The sequence below is a fragment of the Alosa pseudoharengus genome, unplaced genomic scaffold (genome assembly GCF_046254945.1).
Source record: "Alosa pseudoharengus isolate Yale_2024_CS ecotype anadromous, Long Island Sound unplaced genomic scaffold, YU_APseudo_1.1 YU_APseudo_1.1_scf_8, whole genome shotgun sequence".
Classification (NCBI taxonomy): Eukaryota; Metazoa; Chordata; class Actinopteri; order Clupeiformes; family Clupeidae; genus Alosa; species Alosa pseudoharengus.
In genome coordinates this window covers 16968111-16987905 of record NW_027468870.1, presented here as the reverse complement: position 1 = coordinate 16987905, position 19795 = coordinate 16968111, and the positions used below count along the sequence as shown (strand labels likewise).

The 19795-nt window shown below is 40.0% G+C and overlaps 1 protein-coding gene across 1 annotated transcript; it reads right to left on the bottom strand.

Annotated features, from left to right (window-relative positions):
* Positions 1-6704: 6704 nt before the first annotated feature.
* rbm41 (RNA binding motif protein 41) lies at positions 6705-12547 on the bottom strand. The gene is made up of 7 exons (XM_076274471.1): positions 12337-12547; positions 11561-11677; positions 11255-11456; positions 10892-11096; positions 10000-10562; positions 7661-7808; positions 6705-7460 (listed from the first exon to the last, which is right to left on the bottom strand). The coding sequence occupies exons 1-7, from the start codon at positions 12342-12344 to the stop codon at positions 7318-7320; spliced, it is 1386 nt and encodes a 461-aa protein (XP_076130586.1). The 5' UTR covers positions 12345-12547; the 3' UTR covers positions 6705-7317.
* Positions 12548-19795: the final 7248 nt, after the last annotated feature.

The following is a 19795-nucleotide window of genomic DNA, read 5'->3' as shown; positions in this document are numbered from 1 at the left end:
TTCAATAACAGTGAAGCTATTCAAATGTATCTTTGTGTCCACTTTCAGTTTTGCACTTTGTAGACGGTCCCTAGACGCTTGGCTGAAAGCTAACGCTCACAGGGATGCGTTTTATTAATCCACATATGTACACGGTTCTTTCGGATGAAAACAGGGTTGTAGCTTGTTGTACCTTATTACGGTTAGATTGGGCTCTCTATTGTGCAATGAAAACGTTTCTCCTATGATTTATTGAACCGCAAAACGCGAATCTTGCGAATCTGCCAATTTCTGTCTAACTTTACCGAAGTGTCTCGCAACGCATTTCATGAAGGCCCTTTTGGACATGTCAGTTATTTGCACCACTGGGTAAAACGGCATTTTGTTTTAGACTACTGGTATTTAATTTGTGCATTGACAATAAAGCTGAATATCATTTGAACTAGATGACTAAATTTATGCATATGTAGAAGAAGAAACATTCACAAAAATCCATGACATGACCTCTCTTCTTGATAGCTGTTGAAAACTGCATGGAACTGACAGGGATTGTTTTGTTTAATAATAAATAAATAAATACATTATGCTGCTACCTTCTGCTTTTCCCAAATACAATGTAGCCTACAGGTGTACCTTTCATCAGTCCAGTTGCAATGGATGGACTTTGATGAACTGCCCTACTTGTGATTGTTTAGAGATTTTAAAGGTTTTATAACAATGCTACAAATTTTTTGGCCCAGAAACAAATCTATTCACCTTTGCAGCGCCAGTAGGCTACTTTGTGTGCGGAATGTGTGCAAACACACATTCCAAACAAGCATACACAAAAGTTTCAAGAGTGGGGGATGGAGTAGAAGATGGAGACAAATTCATTAATATGATTTATTTTCGCGGAATGGACAGGACTGAGCGGCGGCCATATTTTGTACCGCTATGCGGTACATCTAGTTTCATCAGTCATCATGTTCATGTTAATGAATAGGAAGGACATTTAAACCATAGCCATAAACCAAAATTTCGCGCAATATCTGCCGTGAGTCCCTATTAGGGGTTTGCACGGCGTGTCATCAGATCTGGACGTTGCCATATTGGAGATACTCGCCTCATTAGAAAGCATTAGGCACTGAAGTAAATCCCTAACATCGTCAAGGAAAAAGGTTAATTATTGCCAAGTTTTAGGTTGTACCAATAGGTCCGACTGAGAGCTTTTCTGTTGTTTAGACACGGCTACAATACAAGATATCCAAAGTGCATAACACTCCCTTGTACTTCATTCACTGAGTATCGCCAATATGGCCGCGCATGCTGGGTTACCATGGTTACCGGCCGAATGTGCAAACCCCTAATGCGTGAGTCACGAGCTCCTCCCAGCTGACTCTGGCAGATCACATGGACAGTCAGTCGCAATCGGTTATTTAATAAATAAATGTGAATTACGAATAATAATAAAACGCTTCTACCTAATATGACTATTTTTTTATATAAACTGTAAAAGAAAATATGTGTTTTCCCGCTGCATTCTCCATAAAGAGTAAAGTAAATGATGTAGGCCTCTGGAATTGACGTCACTTCCTGGACTCGTCTGAGGCTGGTCTGAGATCTCTCAATCATAGATATAGAATGGCTAGATGTCTCGTCCGCGCTGCTTGCCAATGGAGGTCGACGTCTGCACCTCACGGCCATCTTGCCAGTCAGCTCGCTAACTCAACATTGTGTTTCAATGGTGCACTGTAATGATAGGTAGTGACCTGAAGTTGTCATTGTTATAGCCTGGGGGCATTGTTCTGCCTTTAGTAGAAGAAGAGCCATCAGGTACCACAGAGCCCACCAGATAGCTTGCCTGTGACAAGATGGCCGACGGGGACGCTGTTAGCAAAGTCCTTTTAGGCAAGTCCCTCCACTCGGTGGCCATATAGCAATGCTTTTTTGGCACTCATCGGGCATCCTATTCAGCAGAAATGCGCATGCGCAAGGCTTCACGACACCAATCTTGCTCCAGCGGCGAGTTCACAACACATGATTGGGAAGATGTCTTCACAACACAACATATGATTGGCTCAATGTATTCACATCACACCACATGATTTGCTCAATGTATTCACATGTCGACGTTTTGCCGAGGAAGGGGTGGGATATGTGTAGACAACGGCCATATTGGCGTTACAAACTAACCCCATGCATTTCTATGGAGAATTTTTTGAGTGCTGTGTCTCCTCATTAGAAAGTCTCTGCTGTTAGAGACTCCGCCATAAGGGTGTTTTCACACTTGGTCCCTTTCAGCCTTCTAAACGATCTCAGATCGACGACTTTTTTGTGCATGATGTGAAGGGGCCTATCACTGAATTAGAAAGTTTGATTGGCATGTTGACTGACAGTTAGAGGATCTTTGCAATAACTTTAGATCAGAATTCATTAAATGTATATGTAATGTATATATATTACATATTTCAGATTTTTTTAATATGAAACAAAATCACCACACCAATTATGGGTTATGATAATTATTTCAACCTGACCATGAATGATGATGAAAATACACAACTAACCCAGAGCAACTACATAGCCCATAATCCAAAGCAGGTCTGAGACCCCCAGAGAAGGTATGGTGTAAACATGGAAAAAACTGAGGCCCCATCAGAGCTGAAGTGCACCAGAAAGATATCAGAGTCCTCTTTCAAATGAACTCACAATGTGAATACAAAATTACAAGAGAAAAGTGTCTATGTGGTTGATATTACAACACCAAATCCCATCAACCAGACCCAAACTGGAGATAATGGTGGGCATTTCTGTAGTGGTGCAAGTGAAGATGTTCAATCAGCCACTCCAGCACCTAATCCCCAGAATCAGACAGATGCTGCACAAACTGAAGTTAAGGATGATGGGTTATTTTTGCCTTCATTTTATATTTGTTATATGTGACCATATACCAACCGTATCACCCAACTGAAATGCATTTATTTTGTGAAATACATAGATGGGGCAAGTAAAGATGTTGTGGTAACTGCAACTCCAAATCCCCAAAACCAGACAACAGCTGCCCAAACTGGAAATGCTGGTAAGGACATGGGGTCATTTGTGGCTTCATTTGAATATGATTTATATAAATCAAATACCATTCCATACACAGCCCCGCTGACATAATTCATTTTGTGAAATACAAAGATGGTGTAAGTGAAGATGACATGGTAACTGAAGGCCCAAATTCCCAAAACCAGACAACAACTGCCTAAACTGGAAATGCTGGTAAGGACATTGGGTCATTTGTGGCTTCATTTGAATGATTTATGTACATCACTATATACCATTCCATACACAGCCCCACTGACATGAATTCATTTTGTGAAATACAAAGATGGAGCAAGTGAAGATGACATGGTAACTGAAGCCCCAAATTCCCAAAACCAGACAACGTCATATGCTGCAGGTGGAGTAACTGTTAAGGCAATCAAATCCTACGGGGGTAGTTGCTAGTAGTGCCAGTAGTGTCACAAACCTCTGGTGGTTATCAACCCCATGTTGGAGCGCAATAGCATTTGTAAACTTGCTCACCAATTATTATTTTAATACTTTATTATCCCTGTCTCCTACTGTGCTGCATACTCTGCTCCTTAACAAACTGCTCAGACTTAACCTCTGGCTGATGGAGCTCCCCCAGTCATCTTGTATTTGTCTCCTGTGAATTGTAGATGGCAGGCTATATAACAACTTGTGCAGTTTGTTAGCCCAACTACTGCTGTACAAGGAATTTTGGTTTGAACCTTTTTGGAGCTGAAATGGAACATTTTGGGCTGGCCTGGTTCATATTTCAGGCTGTAGCATTCTTAGATCAACCAATAGTCATAACAAATGTCTAGTTGACCAGTCCCAGATTGAAGCAATGGCATATGGTAAGGAGTTCTGAAATGTAAGTAAAATGTAATTTGTTTTCTTTTTTTTACAATCCCTGTAGACTCCCATGATTCTGCCTAACCCATTCCTGATGTGACCATTCGGAATGCTAATGCCTGATGGAACTACTCATCATTTTCATCTTGAAAGCAATAAAGACCAGACTTTATCCAATATTGTCTTTCCTGTTTGTTTTTTTTTGTTTAAAGTGTGTTGTGATTGTCTTGTCTGATTTGGCGGTAAAGCTGAATAGAAGACCTCATTAACTCTCCTGTTACATTTACGTAACACTTAATTTTGTAATGTGTTAGCCTAACTAAAAGGGAAGTTGGTCCAGTTAATTATACAATTGGTGGATATTGGGTCCGTGTAACGCTTATCAGTTAGATTTTCTAAACACAAACGGACATTTGGAAAAACAGAAATGGATTCATCCAATTTCATTTTTTTCGCCTTGACAAATTAAATTGGATCTTGGAACTGTTTTTCTGTTTTTATTCAGAGGATAAGAAATTTAGAAAATGACAAAATTGCATCTGGGCTCCAATTATTTAGTACTGCAATGATATTCTCTCCCTCGTTCCACATAACTAGCCAACCAATCGTTGGTAACTATCTTGGAAATGTGCCCTGGTTAGAGATGGTTTCTATGTAGCGGTAAAATAAATGAAGGCAGGATGGGCTACCTGCCCACTAAGTTTCATGCAGCCTGTTCTTTCAGTGTGTTGGGAATTTGACACAATTACTGAAAGGGGGGAGGGGGCTGACTAGCTTAGAGTAGAGATCCTGGCCACAAAGTTATCGAAGTAAGGACTGAGTGGCTGCTCACTGTAGATTATTCATGACTTGACATTTTGGCAAACAGCCTTCATCCAGGCTGTAAGGCTGTTTGCCTTTAAACAGTTTTATATTAGACTGACATTTCAGCAAACTGCATTTATCCAGGGTTTGTACGGCTGTTTGCGGAAATGGCGGTGTTGAATGAATAACCTAAAGATTAGTGTGTGGCCTCTGTCCTTATTTTGAAAGATTCAATTGGAATCTTCAATTGGAAGGTGCTCAAGCTTTTGAGCTACAGTAGCTGATAGGCTAGACATTAATGCTAATGGATGGGCTTGGCCCTGAGCTACTTCTTGGTCCTAACTACAGAATTGCTCAGATTATTTGGGATGCATTTGTAAATTCAGCCCAATACTCTAAAAATGTAATTAGGAATAAACGGTCTTCCATTTCCCACTAACACTTAAACGGTCATTAAAATTAATCTCCAAAGAGGGTTTTTTTGTGTACTAATGCCCTTACGTCATTTGCTTTTTTCACAGACTCGTCATCTACAAAGTGGTCAGTATTGCACAAAGTGGTATTATGAGAGGTTGGACCGAGCTGATTAGCATGCAAAATGTAATACATGTAATATATATTTGGGCCATACAGTGTACACAGATGTTTTTGACACTTCATCAACACCAACAATCTGTTGCTAATCAATCAACAATTTAAACTAAATTGTTTAGAGCACCTTAAAGTCATCACCTTTGAAATCCTTACTGACTCTAGAGATGAGTCTGCTGTGACAGTGCCATCTCTTTTGTGGTAACAATGGGAGCTGGATGCTGTCATCTTTCTTTCTTGTTAATACAAGACAGAATAACAGCATGATCTTGGGCACTCACACCTGGGTGATTCTCATGAAGCTGTGGAGGTTCTCATGAACATGTCCAGGTTCTATTTTCCAAAAACAATATTTTATTAATAGTAACTTTGATATTTTCTACAAAGACGGTAAAGAATACTATAGGGACATATGTTTTTTACTATCATTATAACACTATTTCATAGCAATTTAACCAAAAATCACAGTGAATTCTGATTACCGAAATGTGTCCTGATCCATTATTCTATTGTTTGTTTTAATTTCATGAAAAATCCTTTTTACATAAATTTAAGATTATGCAAAGTTGTGTAAAAATGTCTATATTTATGGTTAATATTTATATTTGATATTTTCCAAAAGGAAAGGTTACATTTATTGTAAAAATATTGTGTCCACACTAAATGTTCCTCATTACCGTAATGCGACTTGCCTGCCTATAAAAAGTACACTGTTCCATTAAATTAACAAGCAGACCCATGATCCATCACTTGGGACAAAAGGTTTAAAATGGAATCAAGTTCAGTTGTTCTCTCTTCTCTCACATCATGATATTTGTGTTAATGTCATAGAATCTTTATTCTGTTACACTGTTGATTATCATTACCGATATGCTGCGATACTCAATGCTTTTAAAAATATTTGAAATTATATTTTATGATTATAAAGACAATATAAGACTTTAATATTTTGTAAAGGTTAAGGTTACATAGCTTGCTAGCATTTTGTGTTATTTGCCAACTTAGTCAAGGACATCTCATTACCGTTACTCCAATATCTCACAGGAGTGTGGAGTGTGGGAAGTCAGACACCACTGTTGAGCATTCTGGAGGTGTCATGGGTTCTTATTCAACAAAACACAGACGAAGGAAGGTATCTGCTTGTAAGCCCAGTGAAATGCTCTCGAAAGCTACTCTTTTGGTCATGTTTTTTGCCCACAAAGGTTGCTTTGTTGGTGATTTTTTTTGGATGGTAAAAGTGCTTGGTTGTTGTCTGGTAAATCCCCTTCCTGAGACACTAACAATTTAACACCTCTTGTGTGTATCTGAAATTCATTTGGTAAAATGAAATCATTCTCATTACCGTAACATACATTCTCATCCTCCGTAACAGACTTTTCCTTAACGTAATGCATAAAAATGCATAGATATTGTAAAGATGTTATTTCTCAGAGACAAAAATGTATCAGACAAAAATGTCATTTTATTATGTTCCTTAACTGTGCCCCACGAGTGGGTTTTGTTCAAAATATATCTATAACAAAGATTATTTGAAAAATTGAACTCTACAATACACATTGTATTTCGGTAATGAGAGTTAATACATTTAAAATGGAATTTAAAATATATAAAATATACATTTTGATGTGCAGTACTGTTCATTTAATGTACTTATTTGTGTAAATGGAAAAACAAATCAAAAAATAGTTTTCTTACTAATGGTCTCCGTCTGTCATTTACCATATCGGTAATGAGAATTATTCTGGATCTTGCTACCATAACATTGAAATAAAGTTATATTAAATTGTTTTACTATAATACTTTTATCAGAAAATAAAAGTTCACATTCTATTCAGTCACTTAAATTAAAAAATCAATCAAATGAGGTAGATAATATTTTGATGTCAGTTTGACAGGCTTCGTGAGATTCACCTACCTGTGCACAGACTGAATGTCAATATACAGGCAAATTACACCATTACATTTAAAAAATATTGTATTATAATACACCTCTTGTACATGGAACATAGAAAATATGTTTGCTGTCTTGTTTCAGTTCAATATCTCTTCTACCAGTCATGTTGGAGTATCTGGTTGGACAACTTCTTTCATGTCCTCCTTGCAGGCTTTTTTCTCTCTGCCAAACTCAATCACCAGCGGCTTGTCCAGAAGCCGGTAGCCATGCAAGAGTTCCAGAGCCGCTTGTGCACTCTCCTTATCTAAAATAATGATACAAAACAACATGGAAACGGAAAGTCAACTCAGTCAAATGTAGAAATATCCTTATTTTTACACACACACACACACACACTTTTTATAAAGCTGATATAGCTTAACAATTGCAAGCTGACATCTTCATTCATTGGATTCCCACCCAAATTTTAACACATGAGCACTGGACATGAGCATTACCCCCCACCTGAAAATGTGATGAAGGCCTGTCCTTTGAGCCTTCCAGTGAGGAGGCGGTAGAGGATGGGTGGCCGGTCAGAGTGCTGGAACCGGGAGAAAAGCGACACAAGCTGTGCCACAGTGGCCCGTGGACTAAGGTTCTTCACACACAGCACCTATAGGAACCAGTAAAGATCAACAACACAAAGGGTCCAAGCTAGGGATGTAACGGTATGAAAATTTAACCTCACGGTTATAGTGACCAAAATTATCACGGTTTTCGGTATTATCACGGTATTTTTAAAAGTGTGTTCAATATGTTCAGAAAGCACTGATAGGCCTACACAAGCTGAAATAGTTTCAAAAAGTGTCCCGTTCAGTTTTTCATGTTTAATTGGCTATGTGCTTATCGCTTAACTTACCCTACCATGACTTGGAGGTTGCTATTACTGTTATTTGGATCCAATGAGTGAGACCAGGCTTGGAATTTCACCATTCTGGGGGCAAGGCCACTTGGCCTTCAGTTGGGCATATTTGGTGGAGGGCACAAAGGCCACATAGGCTATAAAAAATATCAAAGTTGTATAGCCTATTCACTGCAGTAGACCTGCATCACTGTATGACACATTACAAAAACATGAAACATGACATATTATATAGAACTGCAAATCATCTGAACATCTAATATTTACAGATATCTAGGCTATATTTAACATTTATTTTATATTTGGCCTGTTATGAAATCATGTATTGAACAATTTAAGCACAGTTCAGCTTTAAGAAACTCAAATAGCCTAGATGCATGCTTAGCATTTTGTGATCTACTTTCACAAAGTCAGCTGTCCTCTGATTTACCGATATATAGGCGATATTTGTAACATTTATTTTGTATTTGGCCCCTTATGAAATCATGTGGAACAATTTAAACACATTGTAAAACTTAAAGCCCAAATTTGGAGACATCCATGCATGTCGAAATGTAGGCCTACTGCCAATTCAAAAGTGGATTACTCTAGAACGGCTAACTGTACAAGGGACTGCTTTACACCTTTATGTTCGGTAAGGTCTGCTGTTTATTCTGATATATGGTTTGTCGTGTGTTAAACGAAAGGTTCGTGAAGTATTGCACCGAGAGGAATGGGTAGGGAGATGGACTAAAACATTCAGTAGAATTTATGATTAAATTTAATTATATTATTTACGTTTCTCGCGAACCGTTCACCACAGCAATTCGCGGCTAACATCGTTTAAAAGCTGAGAAAAAGCTCTTTCATGTGATACTTGTAATGTCTGTGTGATGAGTAGGCTACTTCGCGAGTAGTTCAACTGAGAAGAATAGGTGAATTTAGACGCACTTTCTTTCTTGCGCTGTCACTTTCTCCACTGCGTAAAATAAATTAATTTGCGCTGTGAATGCTAAGATTATTTTGACAGGCCATAGGCTAAATAAAATTTGCTATTAGTAGGATGCAAAGCAGAATATTGAAAGAAGGGCACCAAGGGCACCGTGGCCTGTAAACCTATGATTTTCAAAGGGACATCACGGCCAACGCAAGGGGCAAAAACGTGGCCGCCGTGAAATTCCTACCCTGAGTGAGACCAAAGTAAGTGTTCGAAATAACACTTGGAGTTTAGTTATATGTTTATACTGTGTTCTTCTGATAACGTGAGTGGAATGGATTTAATGTGCACGCGAACATAAAAAGACGCAGATGATTGCAAATGATTGCAAAAAGACGCAGATGAGTGCAAATGATACAGTGCAAGTTTTGCGGTGAAAATGTTCCGCCTTTTAAAATCAGTTGTAGCCTAATCCAATTCGCAGTTAAAACCATCAATTAGACAACAGAATCAGTAGGGTACCAATTTTGCTTCATTGTACCAGGCCTACTGTATGTCAAAAGCAGGCTCGGATGAAGCTGGGAAGGATTAAACACACGGTTTCAACACCGTGATAATCAACCGTGATAATTATGATATTTCAAAAGAAAACGGTAATTGTTATCGTCAACATTTTTATCACGGTTTATCATTATACCGGTAATCGTTACATCCCTAGTCCAAGCAACTATTCCTGTGGTTTAAATTAAATAGGGTCGTTCACACCAAGAATGATAACTTTAACGATAATGGCAAAAAAGCATCGCCATCACACTAATATGAATGACAATGTCCACACATAAACTATAATGTTAACAACATAAGAACAACATTGTTGGGGTCGCTTTCTGTTATAGTTTATAGACATCACTCTTGGTGTGAACAACCCTTAATAAAAGATACCAGAATATCAGATACAGATACATAAATACCATATTTCAAAAGCTCAGGGACAAGGTGCAAATATTTGGAATGGTTTATACTGACATTAGATGGCTCTCCTGGCTGGTAGTTCTGAAAGCGAGGAATTCCTCTGATGCCCTCCGCCGTCTCCTTGTTTTTCAGGATTTCCTCCTCAGGGACAAGCTCCACATGGCCAGTGACTGTCACTGGCCCATTTAGCTGTGATCCAGCACTGGTTGGTGAAATCAACGCACCAATTGACTGGCTCACATCCATTTTTTTGTTGGAAGCTGAGATCTGAATCGTCTTTTGGTTGACCTGAGTCTGTGGCTGGCAGGCTGAACTGTCCAGAATTGATGATGGCTGGTCTGCACATCTATCCATCACATTCAATAAATAACTAAACTCTTGGCTGCTGTGAGAAGGTGGCTGGGCTCTTTTGTCAACAGATGCACGTGGTTGGCTGCTGTTATGGCAAGACTGAGAGTGGCTGCTCTGTGAAACCTGCCAGTGGTTTTCCTTTGCACTTTTGTGACTCGCTGGTTGGGCAGGTTCTTCTTTTTCTGCCTCCTTTAGGAAGTCCTTATAAAGTATGTGCATGGTGTCTGCTCCTGAAGACCCTGGCTGGTCTGAACTAGGCTCTTCCTCTGTGTGGTAGTAGAGAACACCCGTTATTTTGAGAATGTAAATGATGTGTAACATTTGTGAGCATTTCTCAATCATGTAACCTATTGCGGGACTTGGTAAAATAAGGTGCTAAAAGCACATAACAGTGCAAATTTTAAGAACTCATAATTCTATTATGTTGTAGTATTAACACATGATTTTACACACAGGGGAAAGTCAAGGAGCCAGTGGATCTTGCTTCCCAAAGAACACTGCATTGTTATGAATGAAAATGTAAAAGATATGGGGACAGTATGGGTGAGTGCATAAATAGAAGAGGCATTTCAAAGATCAGGCGACGGCATGAAACCTTGATGGTAGAGGGCAGTGAGGAATCCCTGTCGATCGGTGCCCTGGAACAGTGCCCGCTCAATCTCCATTTCTCTCCGTGAGAGTGGCCGACTGGCAGACAGACGCTGTGGACGGGACAGAAGGCGGTCGCGGGCGTCAATCTTCTCTTGGATGACTTGTAGCCGCTCACGCCTTGCTGCAGGATCCACACACACCCCTCGGGCCTGGATCAAACAAGCACAAGTTGGAAAGCATTCACACACTGTGCATATGCACACAAACACACATACATTTTTAATCAACACATAGCCCTACCGTACATAACCTAACACAATTTTAATATTAAATTAGATTTAGACCACCATTTGAAACCATGTGATACCTTCTGAGATGCCTCATGTTTATCCCTGTTCTTCCATAGCTGAATCTCAGCATCATTCAGCCCTAACTCTCTCAAACTGGCCATCTCCGTCTCTCTGTCTTGCAGGTCTTGGAACTGTGACAGGCTCTTCACCCCTGCAGCCTGCTCCCCAAAGGGTTTGTAGAAAGCGGCGGGAGCAAAGCACTGCTTCTTCGCAAAGCAGCTGAGTGATGCCAAAACACAGTTATTCATCATAACAACAGTAAACCATGTAAGTTGATGTAACAATCCTGATATCTTTTTTACAATGCGGTGTGCTCAACCTACCGATCGATGTCGACTCCAGTGTCGAGTTGTTGAAGGAGCAGGCTATGGAGCTGCCTCTGTCCCTCCGTCTCCTGCTCCTCGGGTACAGGGGCATCATCGCAATCGCGCCGAGTCACCCTTCAAATAACGTCAAATATAATTACTGTGGTCATAACATGTGGTGATAACTCTCAAATCAAATGTTCTAAGACAAGCTGTCTAAACTTCCAACAGGACATTCAGATGTAAAGCTAGCTTAACGCTACGTCTCCGTTCATAAATGTAAACTGAAATCCTAACGTTAACAATTCAACTGTCACTACAGGGGCATCATAGCAATCGCGCCGAGTCACCCTTTAAATAACGTCAAATATAATTACTGTGGTCATAACATGTGGTGATAACTCTCAAATCAAATTTTCTAAGACAAGCTGTCTAAACTTCCAACAGGACATTCAGATGTAAAGCTAGCTTAACGCTACGTCTCCGTTCATAAATGTAAACTGAAATCCTAACGTTAACAATTCAACTGTCACTACAGGGGCATCATAGCAATCGCGCCGAGTCACCCTTTAAATAACGTCAAATATAATTACTGTGGTCATAACATGTGGTGATAACTCTCAAATCAAAATTTCTAAGACAAGCTGTCTAAACGTCCAACAGGACATTCAGATGTGCTAGCTTAACGCTACCACGTCTCCGTTCATAAATGTAAACTGAAATCCTAACGTTAACAATTCAACTGCTACATACAGCTAGTCTACCTTGTTATATAAAATATATTTATTGCCTACCGCTTCATTGCCGCTCCTGGTAGATAGGCTATGTTTCTGTCCTGTGTGCACGCACCCTATCTCTATGCACGTAGGTCCGCCAAACCAGAGGCCAAACCAAAACAAGCGTGCTTCCTGTTTCAAAGAATTATGGGAAATATGTTTCTGGGAAACGTAGGCTAGTTTATGACTTTAAATACTAGCGCCTTCCTGCCCTATTTTACTTCTTTATCCATTTATCTGTTTTGTAGGCTACTATTCTAGTAGTAATAAAAGCACGGGAAATGCAACAATCAACAATCAGATAGGCCTACAACATGGGAATATAAGTAAAAAACAAAACAAAAACAATAGCCTAGCTTACTAGGCCTTGTGTGTGTGTGTGGTGGGGGATGGGGGTTAGGCCTATCTTGAATCAGCAATGCTTACATTCCTCAAATAAACAAACATAGGCTATTATAGTATAGTAGGCCTAGAGGTTTAAAAACTAGGGCACAGGTCCGGGGAAGCAGGGAGAGCGTGGGAAATAGACTACCAACGCCCTCTGGAGGAAGTTCAGGTAAAGGTCGACCTCCTTTTGTGAATTCTATATGGATCTTGCATTTATTTAATAAGGATCATGCATATTTTGTCGAATTTGTAACATAATCCTTTGTGCCAGACTGTTTACATATTTTCACTGAAAATAAATGTTCAAGTAGGCTAGGCCTATTTGTTGTTGCTGTTTGAGTTTGAGTCCTTCTATGGTTCATACCTGTAATGTTTTTTTCCCTATTCACACCTGTAATGTTTTTCGATGTTGCGGTGTATTTTGTAGAGCAGGCTACGTACGTGGTTAGAAGTAATTCTCACCAGTGCTCCAAAATGTATTTTTTACTCGCACGACATATTTTTAGAGAGTGAAATGGACGCACTGTATTTTTTTAAATGTATTATTATTAGGCCTAGATCAATTAAAGTATACATGTATACTTAATTAATTTATTATTATTAGATCAATTAAAGTATACATGTTTGCAAACAGTATAAATGGACGCACTGTAGAGCAGTTAGTGTCCGGAGTTTTGCGTCATTTGCAGCTCTTCTGATCGGCCTTCAGAGTGCTCCGATCAATCAAACTATTAGCCTATTAGTGAATATCAGCAGGGATGGATTACTGCACGGGCCTACTGGGCCCAGGCCCAGGGGTCCAAGGGGTCAGGGGGCCCTGAAGCCCAAGCCTTTGCATGGAATCATTGCCTCAATATCAACAAATCAGGATGTAGGCTATGAATCTGATTGAATTTAGTATTGGCCATCCCCAAAATGCACCAGAATACAGGAAATCACATCAAACAAATTAAAACATTTCTGGGGGAGGACCCCCCATATACGACAATTAGTGGGGGGCCCGAAAGTTCATAATCCGCCCATGAATATCAGCGGCTATAGAGCATCCCTATGAATATGCATAGCTGCAGAGAAGAACTTGGGGCACTATAAAGCAAATAAAGACATTACGTTACCTCAATAATTGTGCCCTCCAATGTACCTTTTTTCATAACAAGAAGTTCTGCATCCTGATCAGAATGTGAAGTGCGTTTCTCTGCAAAGGCCAGAAACGTTTGTTTCTCTCTGATGTAAATAAGAGCTGGGATTCTGTATGTTATTCCCGTAGATTCATCCCGTTTAAAAACTGTTTTCGCCGGAGGATCTCCCCTCCAAGATGTTTGCACTGATCTGCTGTTGTCCATTGCTCCGTCAATGTGTTCCATAACCTCGCAGAAAAAACTATCATGTGATTGAAGTAGACCTCTGGTATTTTATTAAGAGGAACTAGGAAGAAACGAAATACGTCAGATGACTAATTAGGGACTTTTTCATCACACCTTAAAAGGACTTCGATGAATTGGTATTAACAGGGATACCATGCATGCCATTAGTTTTCACTCTCGCAATATTGTTTATATAACAACTAATAAGCTTTATAAGTTAATTATAACAACAATCTGTGGGGACTGATATTGTAGGCTTATCTTGCCAGTGTGTAAAATATCACATAATTTATAGTCCTTTGAGGCCTATGCTATTTTCAGTGTAATTTTTATTAAGCTCTTTGGTCATTGTAAGGGCCACCTAGGCTATTGTTTTCAAGACAGTATAGGCTACCCATATTTAGGAAAGTAGTCCGGGCCATGAATTCAAAATTCTGTAACCCTGTAGGCATTTGGAGGCATGTCAACCTTTAGCGGAGGAAGGGCCGGAATATGTGTAGTCAACTGCCATGTTTGCGTTACAAATTAACCCCACGTATACCTCGCCAGTCACACAGGGTCAGCAGTAAACCTACCTTCTATTGCTCCCCGAGAAGGCATATGCAGAGCTTAATGTTTTCAGGCGCGGGCCGTGCCATTTACAATATCAAGGCATGTATGCTTCAGAAATGTTTGCTATGTTCAGGCACAGATATTTTCCTTGCTTTTAGCCATGCTTATGTATTCGGGCAGACATGCCAAGCTCTCACCCCAACCCTGCCTCAGGTGTTGTCATGAGGGCCTTTTCGTGCCGACATTTTCTGAGTGTTATGATGGATGCAACAACATCACAGTCACTCATTCCATGCAAGGTGGACCCAGTTGAGCAGCCCTCTGCATTGCTGTCCTTGAGTACGCTATCCAGGAATAGGTCAGCCTCTAAGCAGGCCGTGGCCCCCCAGCCTCAGCCCCTGTCTCCGCCCCCAGTGTCAGCCCTTAGAGGCTGGATACGTAACAATATGCTCACGCTCTCCATGGGTGCTGCTGCGTCCTGCTCCTGAATACCAACGTCAGACAAGCACAGGGCGGACATCAATCAGGATACTGTATGTCTCCCTTGTCAGAGTGAAGCTCCACACCTCTCTTGCCCCAGAGTGTGTAAGCGTGTGCATTTTCACACCCACTTTTACAATGGCAATGTTACTCATGACGGTCCCACTTAGCCCCAGTGTGGTAGCTCTGTCTGCCCCAGTTGTGCCTCAGTTGACCACACATGCAGCTCACACAGCCCATTTGACTATTTTTGCCTTTGCCTGCAGTCCATAATGCTCTGGCAAGCACAAACCTTTGCACACCCCCACACCTCACTACTTACCTCAACAATTGGCGAACATGTAGCCTAGAAATCTAGACGCACCCTAGCGGCAGCAAATTACATTTGCTTCCAGGGCTAGTCTAGCAACTCTCTGTTGGCTTGTGAGCTCGAAAAATTAAACTTCTATCGGGCCAATTAAATCGTGTATAGAGTCGTTAGGCGGGCTTAACATAATGATTGATGGCAGAGTTAAAACGGTTTGGCTACGTCAGACGTGCCTAAGACAGCCTAGACACTAAGCTAAACTCTAAACATGTCAGTATTCAACTTCTGCAAGGTTTTCAGCTTGTGCTCATGACTCTGATGGTAGTTTAGTATGGTTGTCTGTTATCGCCAGTGAGGCACAGTAGGTTATATATGTTGCCATTGGTTAATATTGAGTGAACTCACCTAAAAGATAACATTCTTTAACTGTTTTTGATCTGGTAACATTTCATGTTCTCCTTTAAAGAACTAAGAATATATTCATAACTGTTATATTTTGCAACATTTGCATGTTTGAACCTATAAATGTACAATATTGTTTAATCAACTTAAGATTTTAACTGTACCACCCAATTTTTGCTTTGTTTTTGACTTATTGACTTATTATTGATTTCTTGACTTAGACTTAAAAACATTTTTGGGCAGCCATTTTCTTTTTATTATATCTTATGTAGGCCTTTATTTCAAGGAAAAATACTTTGTGTGTCATGGTTGTTGCATTCATGTCACCTGAAGCATGATGCTAGAAATATCTATTCAAAATCTGTGCATGCCATGATCAACTTTTAATTCTTTGATATGGAAACCAAGTTCATTACTTTGGGCTGCTATTACATTAGAATTTCACCCCAAAGTTGGATACCATGTAGAAATGTGCTGCAATTTCAAAACTCGGGAATTACTCGGGAACAGGTTACTGGAATGGAAACTGGTTTTAATGGATTTTATCAACAATTTTGACAAGAAACCAACCAAACCTATAATAAAAAGCCTTGTAAAAAGGGGGCTATACCCCCTCCTCTAGCCAAACTTGGACCTCGGTCATAAAGCATCTGTCTGCGCACTACAACATAGGCCTTCAACAATACCGGGAGCAACAGTTCCTTACGAAAAAGAACTAGGCTAAAGTCATAGTAGGCTTATAAGACTTCTATAGTATAGTAGGCCTATATAATATGATAATGTAATACAAAATACTAAACAATTTCTATAGTTATTTTTCGTAAGGGGTTACATCACTGTGTGATTTAGAAATACACGTGTGGACGGAGTGAATCTCTGTGCAACCCTCTCTTTTGATTACAGAACACTGACTTGAGTTGCACGATAATCCTCTCTTGAGCCATCGCTTACTTACTGGATGTGAATGTTGCAGAATACCCTACCATGGAATTCTAAAAGCTAATTAATGTACAGATTGAGAAATTACACACTGCCTTCTCTCTCTGCCCTTCCTCTCCTGTAGCGGGCTCTTTTTTATTTTATTTTACTTAAACAAATCAATTTAAAATGCTACCTTATCAAATCTAACATTGGACCTTTATTTTAACAGACTTTATTCGTAGCCAATGTCAGTCATCACCATGGACAAAGACAATGTTTATGTGACAGGTCATGTTAGACATCATTTTTGTGGTAAACGCAAGTAGGCTGTGACCCTGAATAGGCTATTTGAAATAGGCTAGGATATGGTTTCATTTAAATTGAGGACAAAATCCCAGAAACCCCAGTGTGTTGTGTGTGTGCAGTGAATTCCTGACACATGAGAAGATGAAACCATCAAAACTAAAATGCCATGGAAACAAGGCACCCCTGTCAAACCTGTTGAGTAGCCTACTTTAAAAGGTGACATCAGGGGTTGAAGACTTCACAAATGTAATGCTAATTCCATACATCCGCATTTTCCAAACAAGTAGGTCTACAGGTACTTTGTGTGCCTTGGCTTGAACACTAAAAAAATATATGGGTCGTGACTTTATGAACATAGGAAATTGTGGGTCCCAAAGCCAGACCAGTTAAGAACCAATTTAAAAAAAGCTTACTGTAACTCGAGTTGCGAGTAAAAGGCCACTGTTTGCTAGCAGCAGCACCCATCTTCTTTGTTTTCAAGTAGCAGACTCTATACACAATGTGATTTTTCCAGCTCGCAAACCAACGGAGAGTTGCTAGACTACCCTGGCTGCAAATTATATTTGCTGCCACTAGGGTGTGTCTAGATTTCTAGGCTACGGTTATGTGGTTGCCCTGCAACAAGTTGCCCTTCAAGCAACACAATGAAAAATTATGTAAGGGATAATGTATAGAACGCCGGTCATTATCAGGAAATGGGTCCCAACAGGGCGAACCGGACGCGCGGTGGAGGGGTCTTGTTCCACCCTGAAGGGACCTTTTTCCCGTTAATGACCGGCGTTCTATACATTATCCCTCTTATTACACGACTACTTGCCAAAACAAAACAATAAACTCCCAACAATATGACTCTTGAGCCTACATAGCCTAGGCTATAGCCTATAAGTTACCGTTTCATCGTGGCTTTTGCTGAGAAACAAATAGTTTGCAATAGCACACGCTGAACTTGAATCAAACATTCTTTAGAACACAGCTGATCAACCGTCTGCTTTCACTTTTGAATGAAGTTCCAGTCCTTGCGTAGTGATATGAAAGACGTGAATTAGAATCACAAAACCCATTTTCCTTGACAGCGGTCTGTTATACATTGCAACGGTCTGTTATTGAGAATTAGCAGACCCCCGAACGTTGGGAAGGCCCATTCAAGTGAATGGAGCATTCTTCAGCATTATGAAGAGCCGTGTAATAAGACTATATAATATACTGTATAATAACTTGCTGTTGGCCCTGACCGTGGCGCAACTGGCTGAGAGAGCCAGCGAAAAAGAAGCAAAAACCGAGAAAAAAGTAAGGAAATTGCCAATACTGCATAGTTTACCTTTAAAATACATTTTGATGTATTTCTGCCCATCCTTGCCAACAGCAAGAGCAGCCAGGCAGCTATTAGTGCTACACTCTGGGGGCATATTTAAAATCATGCCCCCCATAGAACAGCCAGGCAGCCACAGTGATACTAACTGTCGCGTCGTGGAGTTCTTTGACTCGCCCTCGTCCATTACTTCTGTATAAAAGGACACCTTGGTGGCCGTTATCTCTTACATAAGGGAAAATGCAACAATCAATGATCAGATAAGCCTACAATATGGAAATATAAACAAGTAAAAAACAAAACAAAAACCATACATCAGTAAGAATCAAGCTAGGCCTTGTGTGTGTGTGTGGGTGGGGGGGGGATAGGCCTATCTTGAATCAGCAATGCTTACATTCCTGAAATGAACCAATATAGGCTATTATATACAGGCCTATAGAGGTTTAAAAACACAGGTCTGGGGAACTGAAACAGGGGAAGTTCAGGTTCAGCACACTCGTGGGCTCTCATAAAAGGTCAACTTCCTTTTGTGAATTCATTCATTGTGAGTTTAACAGAGGTCGTAATTCATCTGCTGCTCACGGCCCTCGAACCCTACCTGCCACCTCGACACACACTGGCATGGGAGTCGAATGCTCTAACCACTGAGCTAAAAGCCCAGGCTTCCAACTCAGTGGTTAGAAGTAGGGGTGTGAGGATTTACACAGGCAACTAGCATGCTAGCTCAGTTCGCCTCCATTACACTAGCACATTTTAAAACCACGGAAGTTAATGAGGCAGTTATAGCATGGTTATAGACTGGTTAGGAGTTGACAATAAGTATGTAGAATTAGATAAATACAATTACATTCTTTTATTGGTGTCTTAAACAATTACTTTAAGGTGGACTACGTCTGCTACAAGACTTGAATGGTCACATGTTTACATTTATTATTCTTTATTCTCAGTTCATCAAGACAGTAGTGACATTCAAAAGCAGTGTTATTCAATATTTGGACAATAATTATATCAACATTAGATTTGTCAGAACTACAAGCAAAATAAATCATATACGGCAGTGGTTCTCAAACTTCTTGTCACTCCCCACTTTGGAGGTGGGGAATTTTCAAGCCCCACCTGACCCCATCACCCCAGCAAAAAGGTAACTTAAAATATTGTTTTCACATTTTGGTTCCATCTTACATTTCCCGTCTAGGTCTTCTGGATCTGATGATGTTTTAATTCATATATCTGTATGTTTATGACTCCTATGTTTGTGTTTGGCTATTTTGTTTCGAAACTATGATCTTCCTTGTAAAAAAAGAAAGGCATTAATAAAGATAGCGTCCCGCCCCACACTTTGAGAACCACTGATGTATTGAAAAATAGTATCGCTAATCAAATTCCTTCATGTGTGAATGAGCAGAAAACCACCCCTTTGAATTGTGGGCTACCAAGCAATGTGAAGGA